General features: G+C 39.8%; 1 protein-coding gene across 10 annotated transcripts in view; it reads left to right on the plus strand.

Moving 5' to 3' along the window:
* Positions 1-17436, plus strand: part of megf11 (multiple EGF-like-domains 11) — a 73189-nt gene that overhangs the window by 17118 nt on the left and 38635 nt on the right. For 7 of the 10 annotated variants that reach the window (XM_005470679.4, XM_005470677.4, XM_005470680.4 and 4 more), the window contains 5 exons: positions 2620-2728; positions 3938-4039; positions 4418-4518; positions 8711-8803; positions 8964-8984. In XM_005470679.4, the coding sequence (XP_005470736.1) occupies positions 2628-2728; positions 3938-4039; positions 4418-4518; positions 8711-8803; positions 8964-8984 (418 nt within the window). In that variant the 5' untranslated portion in view covers positions 2620-2627. The remainder of the gene's footprint in view (positions 1-2619; positions 2729-3937; positions 4040-4417; positions 4519-8710; positions 8804-8963; positions 8985-17436) is intronic. The other 3 variants (XM_019361640.2, XM_003440322.5, XM_013268696.3) reach the window with 1 other exon arrangement.

Raw genomic sequence — 17436 nt, forward strand, 5'->3', positions numbered from 1 at the left:
ATCTTGATTAATCATCCTGTTAAGGAAATGAACATGGCTTTAACCTCTGCCTGTTCAGATGAACTGCTGCTCAGAGGAAGTGGAGCTCTGATTGATTTTCTTTCACATGTGAGTGAACTACATGCATCTATCAATGCAGAAGATTAGCTGAACATGTGAATTTGTGCGTTGTTGGATACAGTCACTCTGAAATATTGAACACATCCTCATAACACGGCAAACCACATGCAGAGCACACACAGCCCACACATGGATGTATCACTACATGTTGAGTTGTACAAAGACACATCGTGTTGAATCTATTACAATTCATTATTTTTGCTCAAAATGCCACACTGTAGCATTTCTGTGTACTTCCTCTCTGTGTATGACTACCGTGCAAAACTGAAATTTGCTATGGGTCAGTCATGCACGTGTTATACCTGGACTACCTTTCCCTAATCTGTCATTGTCACGTATGTTGATCATATGTGCTCTTCTTCTGCCTAATGAAAACTCCTGATTGGGTAAACAGCATGTCTGTCTCTGTCACTGGCTGGTTTCATTTCTGTAGATATTAGAGCCATAGATAACTTAGCTCAATATTCTGCTTGAGCCACATTTAAATATTTTATTATGATCTTCTATTTGCACCAATTGTAATGGTTGATCTTGATTATGTAAATTAATTTTGTAATTTAGGATATATGCTCCATTAATTCATCTGTCTGTTGTTAGTCTAGGCAGTTGTAGGAGATTGGTGGGCCAGCTTATGCATCTTAGAAGTTCATCAAGGATGCGGGACATGGAGCAACAGTTTTCTGACTGTCACAGTTTACCAACAAAGCTATATAACCAGGATTCTGTATTATTTTGTGTGGAATAAAAACTTTTTTTCTGTTTTTGCTTCTGAATGGCATGCAAGCTGCCTCTTAGAAAACACGAGTCAGACACTTTACATCTATACAGAAGGTCCAAAGGTTGCTGCTAGAGTAGGCGTCCATTGAACATTGCATATGAGGTGTTTTCAAGGTGAAAACTACTTAAATAAAATAGTTTGGTGTGTTTTTTATGGGAAATAAACTAAGATATATGGGACTATAGCTAACGGCTGGTCAGCTTAGCTTAGCACAGTTGAGTCTTACTCTATGGACAGAGTTACCACTAAAGGGTTTGAAAAAATAATGATATTTAAAAATTTAGGTTTCGTGTCCTTTTAAGTACCTCAGAGGACAAAGTGCTATGGTGTATTTGAGAGTTAACTAGTCTACTTAAGTAAAACTTGAAGTCTCACAAAACAATAGTATCCCAAATATATTGTGTATTTAGTCAATAGCCATATCCATGGTAACCATCCATATGCAACAGAGATTCACCAGTTGTACGTTTTTGATTGGAATTTCTGATTTATTTATTTTTTAACATGCTTATACTGACTTTTTGCCAATTGCAATTTTTTTCTAAGAATGACAAATGAGAGTGTATACAAACAATAAATCGACTTTTCTTCAGTGTAAAATATTATTCTCATAATAAAATAAATTATTAAACTTTACATTTTTCCCCAAACTACAGAAAGAAACAGAATCTTCTCCCCTTTAAAGAATTCTCTAAACAATAAACAATTCTCTGCTACTGAAAAAAGGTATAAATAATTAAGTGAACGTGAGTTGTTGTACACCAACATTTACCTGATATATTTTTACCTGCTCAAACAAAAGCAGGTGCATCAAGTTTGTATAACAAAACAAATTGCACTTACATAATTTTCCAATTTGTTTAAATTCACCAGACACCAACACTTTTCTCTTTATTCATCCATCTCCATCATTTTCCTCATAACTTCTTTGATCATTTTGCTAATACGAGGCTGCTGACTTGTGGCTGCCTCTGAGCTCTTTCCCTTTGTTAGCTATGTCTATGTTAATCTGGCTGAAGGTGATTTAAGTGTCTGATTAGATTGTTTGATTTAAAAACTTTTTCACAGTTATCCCCCATGGTTTACTTTGGGGAACTTTGTGTCGCCACTCATGCATCTCTAATGTCTACCATTATAAAACAAGAGTCACAAATAGTGAGGACACTAAAAAAAATAGAAAGGTCTGAACAGCTGTGATCGAGCTCAGCATTAAACCTGTAACCCATGAAAAAAGTGGTGTCATTGTCCAAAAACCTACAGACCAACTGCACAGCATATTGCTAACCTTTTGATTCCCAACCTCTAAATACTGTTATTTTTTGATGCTTATATTTTACCCTTGATTATTCCACCTGAGATAACAGCTAGACAATCACAATACTGGAGTATTCAGAGTATTGATGAATCAATTGGAGAGTTTATGCTTGTTTTTGTCATCAAAAGCATTTAAACCTGGAAACTGCGATTACATCAGCCTTACTGAGCAAACTGGCACAATACAATACAAACAAGTTTATTAATCCCACTAGGGGCAATTAACTTCAAGCAGCTTGTTATACACAAAACACATTAACATACAAACAAGCAAATGAAGCTTAATGTGATAAACCTCTCAGGAATAAAATAAGCCGGTTTTTAAAAGGTCAAACAATTCCTTTAAATGTTATGAAATTATCATCTACCACCCAACTGTCTACATTTCCTCCCTGTTTCCTTCTCAGAGTGAAGGATGGGGTCAACAGTTCATCTGCTGGCCTTGCTCCTTGCGCTCACCACCAGTGCGTTGAGTCTCAACCCAGATGACCCCAATGTCTGCAGCCACTGGGAGAGGTAAGCACATTCCCTTGTATTTAATCGTCTGAAAACGCTGATTCGTATGAGTGACATTGTCACTTCTGAAACTTTTTCAGTATATCTCCTCTTAACCAAAGTTCTGATCTATTGTCAAAGTCCAAACAGCAGTATCGATCTCACAGCGGCTCAAGTTGCCAAGCTTGGAGAGATGGGAGGTGCTGCTGCTTCAAATGAAATACACAGGCAGATTGATCAGTGTACTCTCATCCCAATCAATCGCAAATGCCACAGAGCCTGAATAATTATTAGCTTTGCTGGGCAGTGTCACTTATGAGAAATAAGCAGGAATAATTTCTGTCCGTGGCGCAAAGGGGAGGAAAGAAAGCTGTGAAGATATATTATCTGGATTATTGCCTGACCAAGGTGAGGGTACTTTGTGGTTCCACCTTGTTGGCATCGAAATGGATTCCCTAAGTGGGCAGTATGGTTATGGCTTTTAGGTCCTCCAATATCCGCAGACCATATATCATAAATATCAACTTTTTTTTAGCGTTTTCATACCCTTTATTTTAAAGTCAACGCTTCACTATGCAGGAAACCGACACTGTGTTGAAAATGGCATCAGTGCCTTTCTGATTCTTAATAATTAGCATTTTATTGTTATAGCTGGTAAAACCTGACCCAGTTTAATAGTTAAGTGATTTCAAAAATGATCTTTTGTGATGATTCACAAAAAAGAAAAATAAACAAAGTTTGGCTGCTCAAATATTTAAAATGTTTGACTTCCCTGTAATATTTTTTTAAATAATGCCACCTTTCACCATTTTTTGTCTAAAATTGTTATTTAAGTCAAACCATGTAAAAAATTCAAAGGGTAAATGTCTCCTAGGTAGAGCTTATTACAACACTCAGACATTTAATAGATGACAAGAAGCCCAGACTAATGGCTGCTTTTTTTGTGCCTGCGGCTAGGACTGAAAGCCAAAAATATTGGAGACTAAAGGACAGCCATTTCAAGACTTTATCAGGCATTTGTTTACATTTAAGATCTTAAACAGAAACCATACTGAAAATTAAATAAATGTAAAAAGTAAAGAGCACAGCATCCGCATCTAAAATTTAGGGGAGAATACATTTTAAATCTCTACAACAATTTAAAGGGGTAGAAATAATAAGCCAGAGTACAAGCAAGTATGGTAAAGTCCTTTTTTCTGCAACTGGTGTCCTTAAACATTTGTCTTTCAGCTATGCGGTGACTGTCCAGGAATCCTACGCTCACCCATTCGACCAGATCTATTACACTAGATGCACAGACATCCTCAACTGGTTTAAATGCACAAAGCACAGGTGAGTTTGTAGGTCTCAGAATTTGTTTCCTTATTATATTTTACTTGTTTTTTGATTTTTTTTAAGTAGCACGACCTTTACTGTACCCCCAGAGGATGCCAGTGACTGTAATTGTGTTGTTTTGAAGATGTTATGTTTTAATTGCTTCATCAAGGTTGATAGCTCCATCAACTAAATGAGTAAACAGAGACCTCCTACAAGCGGATTTTTATTTGGGGGTAAAATTCCACTTAAGAATGATTTTTCTGTGCTTACTTTGATAAAATGACAAATAACAACAAAACATCAAGTTACTGTTTAGCGTCTGTTTGTTTCCTGCCCTTCAGAAAGGATCACTCTTTACCTCACGTAGCTGTCCCTGTGTGTCTGTTTTTCCAGGATCAGCTATAAGACAGCTTACCGGCGGGGAGTGAGGACCATGTATAGGCGCCGCTCGCAGTGTTGCCCTGGTTACTTTGAAAGCGGAGACTTGTGTGTTCGTGAGTGTCCCTTTTTCAATTCCTATGTCTTTGCTCACGACATTTCAGGTTGTATCTTCAGGAGATTTTAAGAAAATAAAATATTAGGATTGATTGTTATTGTGAGTGGCTTGCAAGTAAAGACGCAACTTCCATACAGGCCGCTGCTGCCCAAGTCTTCTGTCTGATCCCTCAATAAAGTCCACTCCTGCCTTCTTTCCTAGCGTGCCACCATGTACAATATGTGGATTAAGTCAGTTTAAAATGACTGAGCATGATTTAATAAGGTCACTCACTGTTTTACAACATGGTCTGCTCCCTGCTTTGCTCTTTCTGTTAGAGTAGCTTAATTGAAGTTGTATAACAATGAGAAAAATTAACGAGCCAAGAGCATACTGGTTACAGACCAAGGATGTATAGCACCCACCATAAAACCACAACAGACTTCAATAACTTAAAAGAGCAAGGGCCTTGAAAATTAGGCTGTAACAGTGCGCTTAAAACAGTCATTCACTGTCAATTCAATAGCTTCAATGTCTAATTTCACTCGCACACATTCAACTGAACACTTTTGCAAGTCGTTCACGAGTATTTGTTACGCTGACCTCACTGAATATTTCATTTGCCTTAAAAAAGAATTTAATTAAAATTGTTCTTCAATAATAGTTTTCGTCATCTTTTGCAACATGAGCTAGCTTCTGATATAGTAACCCCACCATGTGCTCTTTGACCACAGCTGAGCTCGTCCTTGTCTAAGCTTTCCTAGCCTCGGGGTAACAGCTCCCCAGGAAGTCAGCCAACAAAGAGTGAGAGCCCGTGTGATTATATGGGGGTCTGGAGAAGTGAGGAGCAGACTGATCAATAATGTATTCATTAACCATTTAACTGACAACAGAGACATTTGTTCATTAATAGTCTTTTCAGGGTGTTAACAAGGTGAATCTGCTAACTGCGATGCCGCCTCTTGAATTTGGCTCGTCTTCATCTAAGCGGGCTGTATTTTTTTGTATTATAGAGTATCAGGCCATTGCGGCCTGTGTCAGGTGAATAGAGGAGATTGAGTTGATAGGGGCCAAGAGGGCAGTTTTTGCTTTTTGCTGGCTTTGCAGACTGCTCTCTTTTAATCCTAGCACTCTCACTACTAGGATTAAGAGATTTGTACTCCCCAAGCTGTTTTGCATGCAGTGACAAAAGGGGGCATTATAGAGGAAATCGAACCAAAATTAACTCAAGTCATCTATTTCGAGACATTTTATTGTTTACTGAATGTAAAATATCCCTCCCTTGTGTATTGTTAGTTTAGTGTAGCTTTTCCCCATGAAGTCTGTTTCATTAAAAGTCAGAAAAGCTTCAAGAGGGTTTGCCTTTTAATCCTGCCTGCTTTCTTTTTTTTTGTCATATGGCACCACATCAGCACTCACATTAGCTCCAGTGAGAGGCAGTTAATGAATTTGGGGATGTGGAGCAAGTATTAAAAAAACACACAAAATGCTAATGCTTCCGACACTCTTAAAAGATGCCTTTTCTTTGTTTGTTGTTGTGTTTCGTTTTGTCTGTAAGAAGTGATTTATTTATTTTTTTTACATTTTGTCGAGGCGCTCGGTGATACGCTGAACTTTGATCTGCTTTTTTCTAATTAGTGCTTGAAGTTTCCAATGAGAGGTGTTTATTATTTCTGTGACCTTTGATCTGTCGTAAGTCATTAGCTTAATATGTAACTAGTCTATGTAGAGGATGTGAGGAACTCATTTCCCACCTAATAAGCATGATTATTACAGTTGTGCAAAGGAAGCAAGATGAGCTCACTAATGACAACAGCTCGTAATATCTTCTGAGGCTGACAGGCTCTGCGGGGCTCTGAGTCTCTCTTTTCGCAAAACATTTAGGCCAGATGACTCCTGCGTGACTCTTGCCTGTCCATTTTAAAAAAAGACCTTCACTGCAGAATTAGTCGGGTTTTGATAAGTTTCACATTTGAGCTTTCACCATCAGTAAGATGATGAGATTTGGCTCCAGAAAGGGATCCTGCGCCTTTGATTTCTTTTTCATTTTTGGCTTTGTTGCATTTTTTTAATGCTTCAAAGACACAGTTTTAAAATAAATCGTCTCTGTGCTAGACAGAGGCCCGGAGAAGAAGTTATGCAGGAAGTTGTTTGATAGGTTCTGCTGGCATCTGTCTTAGAATGATTCAACCATCAGCTGCATCACCTCGTTTCAAGCTTTTTCCACTACAAAGCACTACAACTACAAGAATCATAAACACTGGCAAAAAAAATGGCACTGGTAGACCCTTTTTTTTCTTTTGGTCACTGCAGGAAAGCTTTCCACAACAGGAACGGACAGTAAAGATTTATAATATCCAACATTTTAAAAGATTGCGGTTTTCCTGGGTAAAAATGTTAAATTTATTAACACTGCATGACAATCACCAATTAGCTCCATTGTTCCCCGTCCTGATAACACCTCTGCATAATGAGTTAGATTAGCCTTTTATCTAGATGAAAGACTCAATTTTCCAACAGATTCCTTAGACATGAGTTAGGCAGAGTGATTCATGAATTTCAATTAAAATGAAAGACCTACCTCCTACTTTATTATGCCATCCCTTCAGTACACCGGTTCAGATCTCAGGAGAAGGGTGCGCTTTATCCTTTCTCCCATATTCAAAACTTCATTTCCATATTTCTTTTTTTTTCTAAAGGATGTGACACATTTGCATTTCCCTGTTCTCGCTGATCAGAATTTGCTGATTGAAACTAAACGAAATCAACTCATCGTGGTGACATTGAATTCGTCTCCTCTTCTCTTTGAATACTCTGCATACTGTGGGCTCATTGATTACAGGTAGTCGATCTCACTACCTTCGTCAGCACAAATGTTGAAGCTCTTCCCCCTTTTCTTTTTGCTGGCTTACTGTAATTAGACAGTTCTCTGCCAGAGTGATGTTCAGAAAATCTGCCCTGAATTATCTTTCAATCTCTGGTTTACCATTTTTGCCGTGGGAGCATTTCTGCGATTAGCGCCAGCTTGTTGCTGTCTGGTGTTCACTCCTATTTCTCCTTTCCTGCTGCATCTTTTGAGTTGGTGGTGGAGCTTAATCGAAGCCTGACTGAGTGATAATCTATAGCGGCACTGTTCAGGCCTGCAGCCAGCTCCTCCTGACCTCTGTGCCTGCAGGATGGGTGCCATAGTGTTGAACACAGGACTTATATTGTTAAGAAAAAAACCCTGCTAGATGCTATCCCCTGTCCCTTTTTTCACTTTTGACCACATCACAAAAAAATAAAGAACAAAGGAAGCAGAACTTGGATGGAGTGTTGGATGAGCTCTGATCAGTTAAGGGGATGGACTGTCTGCTCTGCCGCCCTTGGATTGTGTATTATCCCTCCACAAGCCATGCTAGAGGACTGCTGATTCCCATCAGGCGGAGTTTCTCTCTCGTCGTATTGGCTCGACTGTTTCCTTCCTCAGATAAGAGCCTGTCTGTCTTAACCCTGTTGGCCAGATGACCTTGGCTGCCATATAGTTATTAATGCTAAGTACCTATTTTTGTCATCCTTTTCCTTCTCACTTTGAAACACTGTGGAAAAAATAAATCCACATGGGTCACTTTATTTTCCAGCTCAAAGAAAAAAAAAAATCCAACTCTTGTGAACACACTTGCAAGAATACTAATGCCAGTCCAATCAATTGGGCGCTGTTGTTGTTCAATATGAATGATCAAGAAAACTGCATACTTAGTAAACACTGCAGTGCCTGGACCTGCTACATTAAAGCATCACTATATGACAAAGCACTGGCTGATCAAATTAGGGAGGATTTACAGCTTGTTCCGTCGTGCCTCGACCTGCCGATAGCGACTCATTGTGGAAAGTAAAACTACATGATAAACCAAGTGTTGACCAAGGACTTTGGCTGCTAACGAATTGTTTAGCCCATTGTCAAGTAGCTGAGATAGATGTTAAATATGAGCGCCAGAGCTAAGATTCAGTCCTTTGATGGTATTCAGGAGATATTGAGTGTTCAGTTTTATGGGCCATTTTCTTTCAGCTGTTATCTTGGTGCTTTTCATTATGCTGTTTACTGGTGCTTTAATGACGGTTTACACTGTGTGTGTGTGTGTGTGTGTGTGTGTGTGTGTGTGTGTGTGTGTGTGTGTGTTCCAATGCAATTATCAACTGCGCTGATGAGGAAATGTCTTTGTCTATTTTAGCTCTGTGCACAGAGGAGTGTGTCCACGGTCGCTGCGTGTCTCCCGATACATGCCAGTGCGAGCCCGGATGGGGAGGACTGGACTGCTCCAGTGGTGAGGGCACTTTTCTTTTAATTTTCCAGTTAACCATTTAGACCTATTTATTTCTAAATGGCTTCACAGCCAGTTAGTCCATAAGACTTTGCTGTCAGTGTGTTTTGCCACAATGCCCATCTACCTCAAAGCTGCTCAGCTTTGTATCCTCTCTTCTTAGCAAGCACAGCCAATGGAACAGGTAAGTTACAATGAATTCATTTTCATTTGCTGGAAGTGGAAGTGATTTGCCTGATGAATATAGCGGATGGATGGATGGTTGCATTCCCCACCCCCACCCCCCCGTGTCTACCAAACTCTCTGTTATGGTCTTAATCATGATTAGACTGATGCCCGTGGCTTGTTCAGTGCAATGATGAATCAGTGCCAAGCTGAAACAAGCCATTGTATTGGTCTTCTATTTACTGGGGTTTCCTCAGCACCCAGAGCTGGATGGGAGGGTGGAGTTAGGCATATCCATCCTGCAATCAACTAAATGCTGGAGTGTCACTGAGGCCAGGCAGGAGGGAAGAGTCTATTTTCTCCTTTGTGAAATGTATGCCAGCAGAGAAATGTAGATACAGAAGGCCTTTTATACCTAGATCAGGACAAATATAGCAATACCCATGGCAACATATCACCATTTCCTGCATCAACATTTCTGACCTCTAATTCTTAACTTCAACTCTCCAATCCCAGTTGCATTTAACCATTGCATATTTGGGAATGAGTTATGGCAGATAAAATCAAATCAGTAGTGTTATTGTATAGATCTATGAGTTTTCATTAGCAGGAGAGCCATTCGCTGATTAGCAACTGTGTGTAAATCAGCTGCCTGCGCAGCAGCAGTGGCCTACCGGAGGTGGATTCATGGGCATAGATGACAAGCCTGAGCTGTTTGCTGCTGCTGCTCACTCCTACAGACTGGTGAGGGTCCAACAGGGAGGATGTGTGAGGTTCAGGGCCCTCGGGGACTCTTGTCCCACTCTTAGTTGGTTAGGAGTGCAGCCGTGTGTGCGTTTGAGCCTGCAGGTGATTGGATAATCCACCTTGTTAAAACAGACTTGATGATTGAGACAGAGGCATTATTCATAACTTTAGATTTCCATACCAGGCATGATTCCAGGTTTTTTCATTTACGAGCTTTCATCTGTCGAAATAAGGAATGTGTGCCAATTTTTAAATTAAATCTGCCCTCTTTTTCCTTCGTGTAAATGGTGCAGCATGTTTTTTTTTTTTGTCTTTCACTGTAAATTCTACATTCGCTCAGCACAGACAGATGAGGCGGTTAGGTAAAAGTCTTTATGCAAATGGATGCAGGCTTCATATTATGGCACAAGTGGGCTGAAATACACACATTAACACCAAATCAGCTCCAACACAATCAATGTCATGCTTTATTTGCTGTTTATTTTACCACTATTATGTTTGACTTGAGGTGTTTGTGTTCACATAAAAGCCAATTCCATAGCTGGTGAGAAGGCAAAATGAGCTCATCATATGACAAAGGATTTGTGAATGTGATTAAAATAAAAAAAAGAAAAAGTGTGCCGTCCAGGCTTGGAGATGAAGAGCTGCGGTGGGATGCTGTGCGGTCTAAAGCTGAAGTGACAGCCTTTCAGCCAATGATCTGGAGCTGGATCAAAGGCTTGGACTTTGTTTCTGGAGCAGCACCCACCAGGAAACAGTTTTGTATATGGGTCAGGTGGTGGAAATAAAGAGTTGCGCTGTTTGTTGCCAGAAAAGGGAAGGCGATAAGGTGGGAGAAAGTCAGTAAATTGTGCTGGGAGTGGTGGTGAAGGCTGAAGAGAGATCTAGCCTGGTTTCTTTTGTTTTTTTTGGTTTGTTTTTTTGTTTTCGCCTGCTGTTGTCCACCTGCTGTAGCCAGAAAACATTTCATCCTTTTTCTCGGCCTGAAGCAATATTCCCACTGAGACCAGACCTGCCCTGTGACCTGCCTCGAGTCCCGGGGTGTCTCAGACTCATCTCAAGGACACACTGGTAGATGTGGACCACGCATAAAACAGAAAAAGCAGATGAGCGATGCTTGCTGTCTGTCATGTGTGGATTTGGAGTATTTTGAGGGGAGGCTTTGTTTTCCCAGAGTGATGAATGATTAATTGCTGCTGTTGGTTAGTGTGATTGCTCTAATGCCTGCACATTGTGTTTGTGGAACGTGGTCTTGAAAATGTTCTCCTAATCACTTGTCATGAATCAATTGTTTATTTTTTAATTTAACAGTTTAGGGCATTGAAAGGTTGCCCTGTACCTGTTAATGTTTGCTTTTGTCTGTTTTTTCCCCCCATTGTTGTGCTTGTTTTGTCTGTTCTTTTGCTTTCTCTTCTTTTCATATTGAAATGCATCTATTTGTCCTCTCTGTGCCACTGTGTATTCTTTGTTTTGTCAGTAGGGTTTGTCTTGGAGAAATAACAATGTTCACAATAGGAATTCCACCATGTAAATAAAAAAAGGGACAAAAAATATTAGGTTCAATAAAGCAGGGACAGCAGCAGATTTATTTTTTATTTTTTTTGCAATGGCAATCCAGATAGATGGAGCTCCGCTCATGGGACCGAACAGTATGTCTTTAGTCATTTTAGTCTTCTGATGTATGCTACTGCTGTTATTGGTTGTAGTTTGCAGCAATATACTACATGTGAGCATAAAAAAAAAGAAGCACACAGTATGAGATAAAACGGGAAATCAAATCTTTGTAGAATATTATCAGTTTATTGAATAAAATCTATATAAAGTTTTTTAGAGACTCTTATGAGTTTCTTGGGTTTAGCAGTAGACTCTTCGTTTGTGAAGTTGCAGAGAAATGACCTGGTCCTTTTTTTTTTTCCCCTCCTTCATTTCTGTGTATTTTTCAGCTCTTGTGATTTAATCCCTCTTGATGAGTCTGTCACACCGGGTCACTGTTTGCTACAGTAATAACAGCTTTCAAATAAAAAGAATGATCAAGATAGATGTCGTAAGGTATATTTAGCTGTGACTGCCATCGCTTGTAAAATATTAGGTGCAATGAAGCACTATCATTGATTTCATGTGATTCAGTCAGATAATGATATGTTCCCGGTGCTCGGGGAGAAGAAATGTGCATATGAAGCTTTTAATGTTTCTTTCCTCAGCCTTCTTGGAGATTTCTTTCCCCTATCGTGGTGGAAAATGTACGCCCACTTGTGCAGAGATTCTAAGAATCAATGCCACCGATATAAGTATCTGGAAAGTCCAAGAAGTAGTTCAGGTTTGTTAACCGCAAAGCTTCCCTTGCATTCTAAAAAGAAATCTATCACACTTAACAGCCAAATCTAATGTGTTTGGTCAGCCGTGGCCCATGAGGTAACATATTCCTCCCTCATGTATTCAGATGGCAAAGCAGCTATTGCTGTGTGTGCTATACACGTGGTTAATTGATAAATGTGGCTGATGAATGGCTTTTTTATGCTATGCTGCACCAGATCAGATGCTACAAATGCTAATTGACCACTAAAACTGACCATTTTTATGGATTTAAATCAATGATTTGTTTTTATTGGATTTAGGAATTTGGGATTGCAATCACAATGATGTGGCTCAAACAGAATTAAATGATTTGTGCTTTTAGCTTTGTTAGCTTGTTTTGCCCCAACAACTGTAGATGTAAAATGAAAGAGCAGCCCGACCAAGACCAACAGACCAGAAGCTGTTAAACTTCATTTTGACTTGAAAAACACTCTCACGAGGACTCCCTCTGGCACACGTCGACAGTATTTACACATTATTCTCAGAAGAGCATCTAAGCCAGATGGTTTCTCTCCAATCCCACAGCAGCAGGACATTGATATGCATTGCTGTCAAAGACCAAGGGACTGAATTACATTGAACATCGGCATAGCACACAGAGATTCACTCTCACTTGACACATCACTCCAAATGTCACCTTACTTTGCTCCCAAAACTTCTCCCTTCATTAATCTTAGAGACAGAGAGCTGAACGTTTGTTTGTGAGCGTGTGTTTCAACAAGTCACTTTTCTTTGAGATGACGCCTGCACGTCAACAACAGCAAGCAAAAAAAGTGAATCGTGTTTTTAAAAAGACGTCCACATCGATTGAATTCCTCATTATACAAGCATGTAAAGAGGCATTTTTTGGAGAACTATAAATATTCTAACTCTATCATTCTGAAGTGGGTTCCTTGCTGCTTATTTCAGTCGATGCCAACTGCCTCATTCATTTTGATAGATCAAAGCGCCCAGGCAACAGTATTTCTCAAGGGGACAGAAGACGGACCGATCTATAGAGCCTCGTGCCGCTGTGCAAGTGTGTGCTTGCATCAATGCAGTTGAGGCCTACTGCGCTTGCAGAGGTTTGTTTTTGTGAATGACTCCGGGTTCCCTGTGGATGGTGGAGCCATTTTGTGTACTGCCAAGTATGCAAAAGCTGTGCTTAAGGTCCCGACATGGTAGCGTGCTGGTAGTCTGTATGCATCTATGTTCCACACACAGCTTTGTAGGCCCTCATATACATGTTGTAGCTTCACACTGCCACTTGGGGGCATTGTGAAAATATGTGGAACCGGTAATGTGGGCTACTTCTGATTTTATTTGTGCTGTTAACAATAAAGGTCCACATGATCCTCTTAACTTTGATATATACATCTTGTCATTTTGTTTACTATTTGGGTGCAGTTAAGAAAAATATGCAGTGTCTTGCATTCAAAAGCAAAACTCTAACAACCTAATATATAACTATAGTCTTGGACAGTAGTTGAAATAGTGAGCACAAATTGTTAAACCTTTTATTTCACTAATAGTCCATTACTTGCTATTTAGAACTTAGGAAGGACTTTGCATGCTAACTTTAGTAATTCAAGTTGGTTGTGTGCAATTTTAAAACCCAGTGGTGACTGTTAAACAGAAAAGATTAAACCATGTGGATGCCACTGCTCGGGCTCTGAAAGAGATGTTTCAGGACGTGCTTCAGACAGCACGCCTCTCAGATCTTCCCCTGCATGCCTCACACTGACTCCTGTGACTTATGTGTAGTGTAAATCACTGTGCAGAGACTTCAACTGACTGATATTGAGTCCATCAAATGAAATGTGGCGCACACACCACAGCTGACAGCATTCTTGGCTACAAGCTGACAAGCACACACACACATGCACACACTCACGTGCACACACACATCCACATAAAAGCTGAAAATGAATTAAATATTCATTATTGAAAAATGTTCTCACTGAGTACAATAATCATAATCTTTTACGCACACACACACACACACACACACACACACACACACACTCTTACATGTCTCTTATGCTTTCTGTACATACAAGCCTCATTGGCCAAGCATGCAGATTGACTTTGCCAGCCTCTGAAGATTTTTTTGTACCATCCCATTAAGCAGGATTTATTATTCCCCAAGAGCTCACTGCTCCATTACTTTTGGGAGAATGCCTGACATGTGTGTGTGTGTGTGTGTGTGTGTGTGTGTGTGTGTGTGGTGGGGGTTAGGTATGTATCTTTGTATGTATGCGTGTGATAGATAGAATCTATTTATCTTATCTATCTAGATCTGGTGAGTGTGGAGGCCAATTGAGAACAGTGAACTCAACATTGCTCAGATAATGTGAAATTTGTGACATTGCACATCATCAGGCTGGAAGCAGCCATGTAAAGATGGGTACACTGTGGTCATAAAGGAATGGATATGGTCAGAAAAAATACAGCAACAATACTTAGGTTGGCTGTGATGTTTAAACAATACTCAGTTGGTACTAAGGGACCCCAAAGCGTGCCAGGAACATATTCCCCACACCATTACAACCAGCTTGAAGTTTTAAAACAAGGCAGAATGGATCCATAATGTCATGTTGTTTACACCAAATTCTCTCCCTAACATCTGAATGGTGCATTGATAAAGGAGACTTATCAGATTAGGCAACTTTTTAAAAAAATGTTTTTTCAGCTGACAGGAGTGGCACCCAGTTGCTGTAACCCATCTGCTTCAAGGTTTGATGTGTTGTGCATCCATATGTCTGCTGCATACTGTGATTATATTATTATATTATATATGAGGAGAGAGAGAGATGCATGTATGAATTCTTGGTATTTAACATATAAAAAGCTGGTGGATGTCATACTCATGGTGCATGGTGATGGTTAGGATGATATAACATGAAGTTCCGAGGGTCATTATCACCCTCATGCTTGTCATTAGTCAGTAAGAGAGAAAGAGAGAGAGAGAGAGTTAAGGGCTCCTGGAACACACCACCCAGCTCTGAGAGCCTGTATAGATGGCTTGATTTAATAAGGACATTAAAAAGCCTTATCTCCTGTCCTTAAGAGAAGGTCAGTGTGTCTAAAATAGCTGAAATGCTATGATAACAGTTTAGAGAGATAAGATATCTCCTGAATACTAATGCAGAACAAAGCAGCTTCAGGATCATGTTACAGCCTATAAGTCACACTTAGTTTTGTGGCCTAATGCGTTGTTTGTTTCAGTCATTTGAGTTTTGGACACAGTTGCACATGGTGTCAAAATGCTCCGTGGATCTGTGTTGTTAGGTCTCTACAGAATTGACATAACTCCTCCCGTCCCGTCCATCAGTGTCATTATTTTTCTATTCTGACCAGTGGCTTCAAAAACCTGAGAAGGCCAGACACCTCACGGTCTTAAAGAAAAAGAAAATGTTTGTAGTAAATTGCCCCCCAGTGTAAGTATCAGCCATGAAGATTTGACTTCTAAAACTCATGATGTCGTATTATTACTTGAATGTGTCTGTTAGCTGTTGTGAATGTAGCTCAAGTATGATTGTTGTTAGTATGATTGCTTATGTTTTTGTGTTAGTTATTCTGTAATCTGAGAATGCTCAGTATTTACCCAATAAAGCAGCGAGAATCATGGAATGAATATTTATTTTTTTCCCATGATTTATTTGTGTTCATCTTTCCCATCTGTGTAGTAGAAATGTGCTTTCTGCTTTAATATCCTATGCTTCATTTTGTGAAGCATCAGACTGAGCTCTTGTGTCAGTCCCAATACCCAGATAGTTATTCTTAGTAGATATGCTAAATTTCACAAGATTTAATGAGGTTTATATAAGTATATACTTCAGTGTGATTAAGTTGAAAGTACAAATAAAGGGTAAATTATCATATTTTAAAAAACGTATCTATAGGCAGAACTATACACATCCACATATATCTTCTACCTTGTACCCCATATACCGATATCACATTTTATTAGCAAAGTATTAGTAATAGATGCCCTAATCACCTCTCAGGACCTTGGACTCATGATCATTATGATCAGAATAATAGCTTGAGGATCGCCACAGTCCTTTGGGTGCTGCGTTGCTGTGTCCTTGCCTTGCTTTGGGAGAGGGAACATATTAGCAGTCTTTCTCAGATGCTTTGGTGCACCTGCAATCTCCTGATGTTTAACCCTGGACTTCATTGGAGTGTTGCAGTGATTACAGGCCGTCCTGAGGGACATCGATTGTCCTGCTCCTCCTAGGCCAGCCCCACACAATGCTGACGAATGAACTCGTGGCCCTGCCAAGTCCAATTAACTGTCAGTGCCGCATCGACGAGCTCCTCCGTTTGTTGAGAGTGAAGAAAAACAAACTTTTAATCAAATTTGCCTCCGGCCCCTAGGGTATTTGGGGTTGTATTTTGCATTCCGCTGTGTTCTGCCTCGCCTGCAGCCGTGCTACCCTCTCAGAAGGTTATATTGCATGTTGTTTGTGTGAGACAGCAAATTTCCCTGGAACCTACTTTGGTGCAAGCCCTATCTTTCTACTGTCTGTGATTGATGAATTATCCAGTGGTAGCATCTTAAGATTATCCACCCGCAAACAAGGCTGACAAAAGAATAAAACTATTGTTTATATTTGGTGTGAGTTTACTGCAGCTTGTCGCAAGAATTGTCTTTTTTTTGTGTGTGAGTGCCTGAGTGCATGGCAGTGTCAGGAAAGTCTATAAGCACCTTGGACTAGTTGATCAATAAAAGCTGAGGTTACGATCTTGCAGAATTGTTTGTGCATTAACATCTCCACAAATACCCTCTGCTAATTCTACATCTCCACAAATACCCTCTGCTAATTCTACATCTCCACAAATACCCTCTGCTAATTCTACATCTCCACAAATACCCTCTGCTAATTCTACCAAGGTCGAGATAAACAACTCTACTCTTCTCTGATTAGAGTAATGCAGACATTAAAAGCCAAGAAATTCAATTAAATTGGTGGCTGTTGCCACAAAGAAAAAAGGAAACAGACAAAACGCAAAGATACGCTATCACATAGCTAGGGCATACTAACTGGAACAAAGAGATGTAGCTTGGGATTTAACCACTGACAAAAGGGCATCTGGATGATAAGGATCAAAGGAAATTTTAGAGGAAATGTAATCGTTACCCCACACAAGGATGTATTCATGACGATCCAATCTGTGTTCTGCAGACGCTCATCTAAAATTAGTCGTCAGTGCCACTAAAATTGTCTTTTTGCCCTGATTGGGTGAGAACACATCACCAACCAGTACAATGTTTAGAAAAAAAAAGCACACCTACCTATAGGAGTCCATCATGTCCTGTAGTGCGCACTTCATTAAGACCTTTCAATTGAGTTTAGATGGATAAAAGACAGAAAATGCTGACT

Source organism: Oreochromis niloticus, linkage group LG7, assembly GCF_001858045.2.
Source record: "Oreochromis niloticus isolate F11D_XX linkage group LG7, O_niloticus_UMD_NMBU, whole genome shotgun sequence".
NCBI lineage: Eukaryota > Metazoa > Chordata > Actinopteri > Cichliformes > Cichlidae > Oreochromis > Oreochromis niloticus.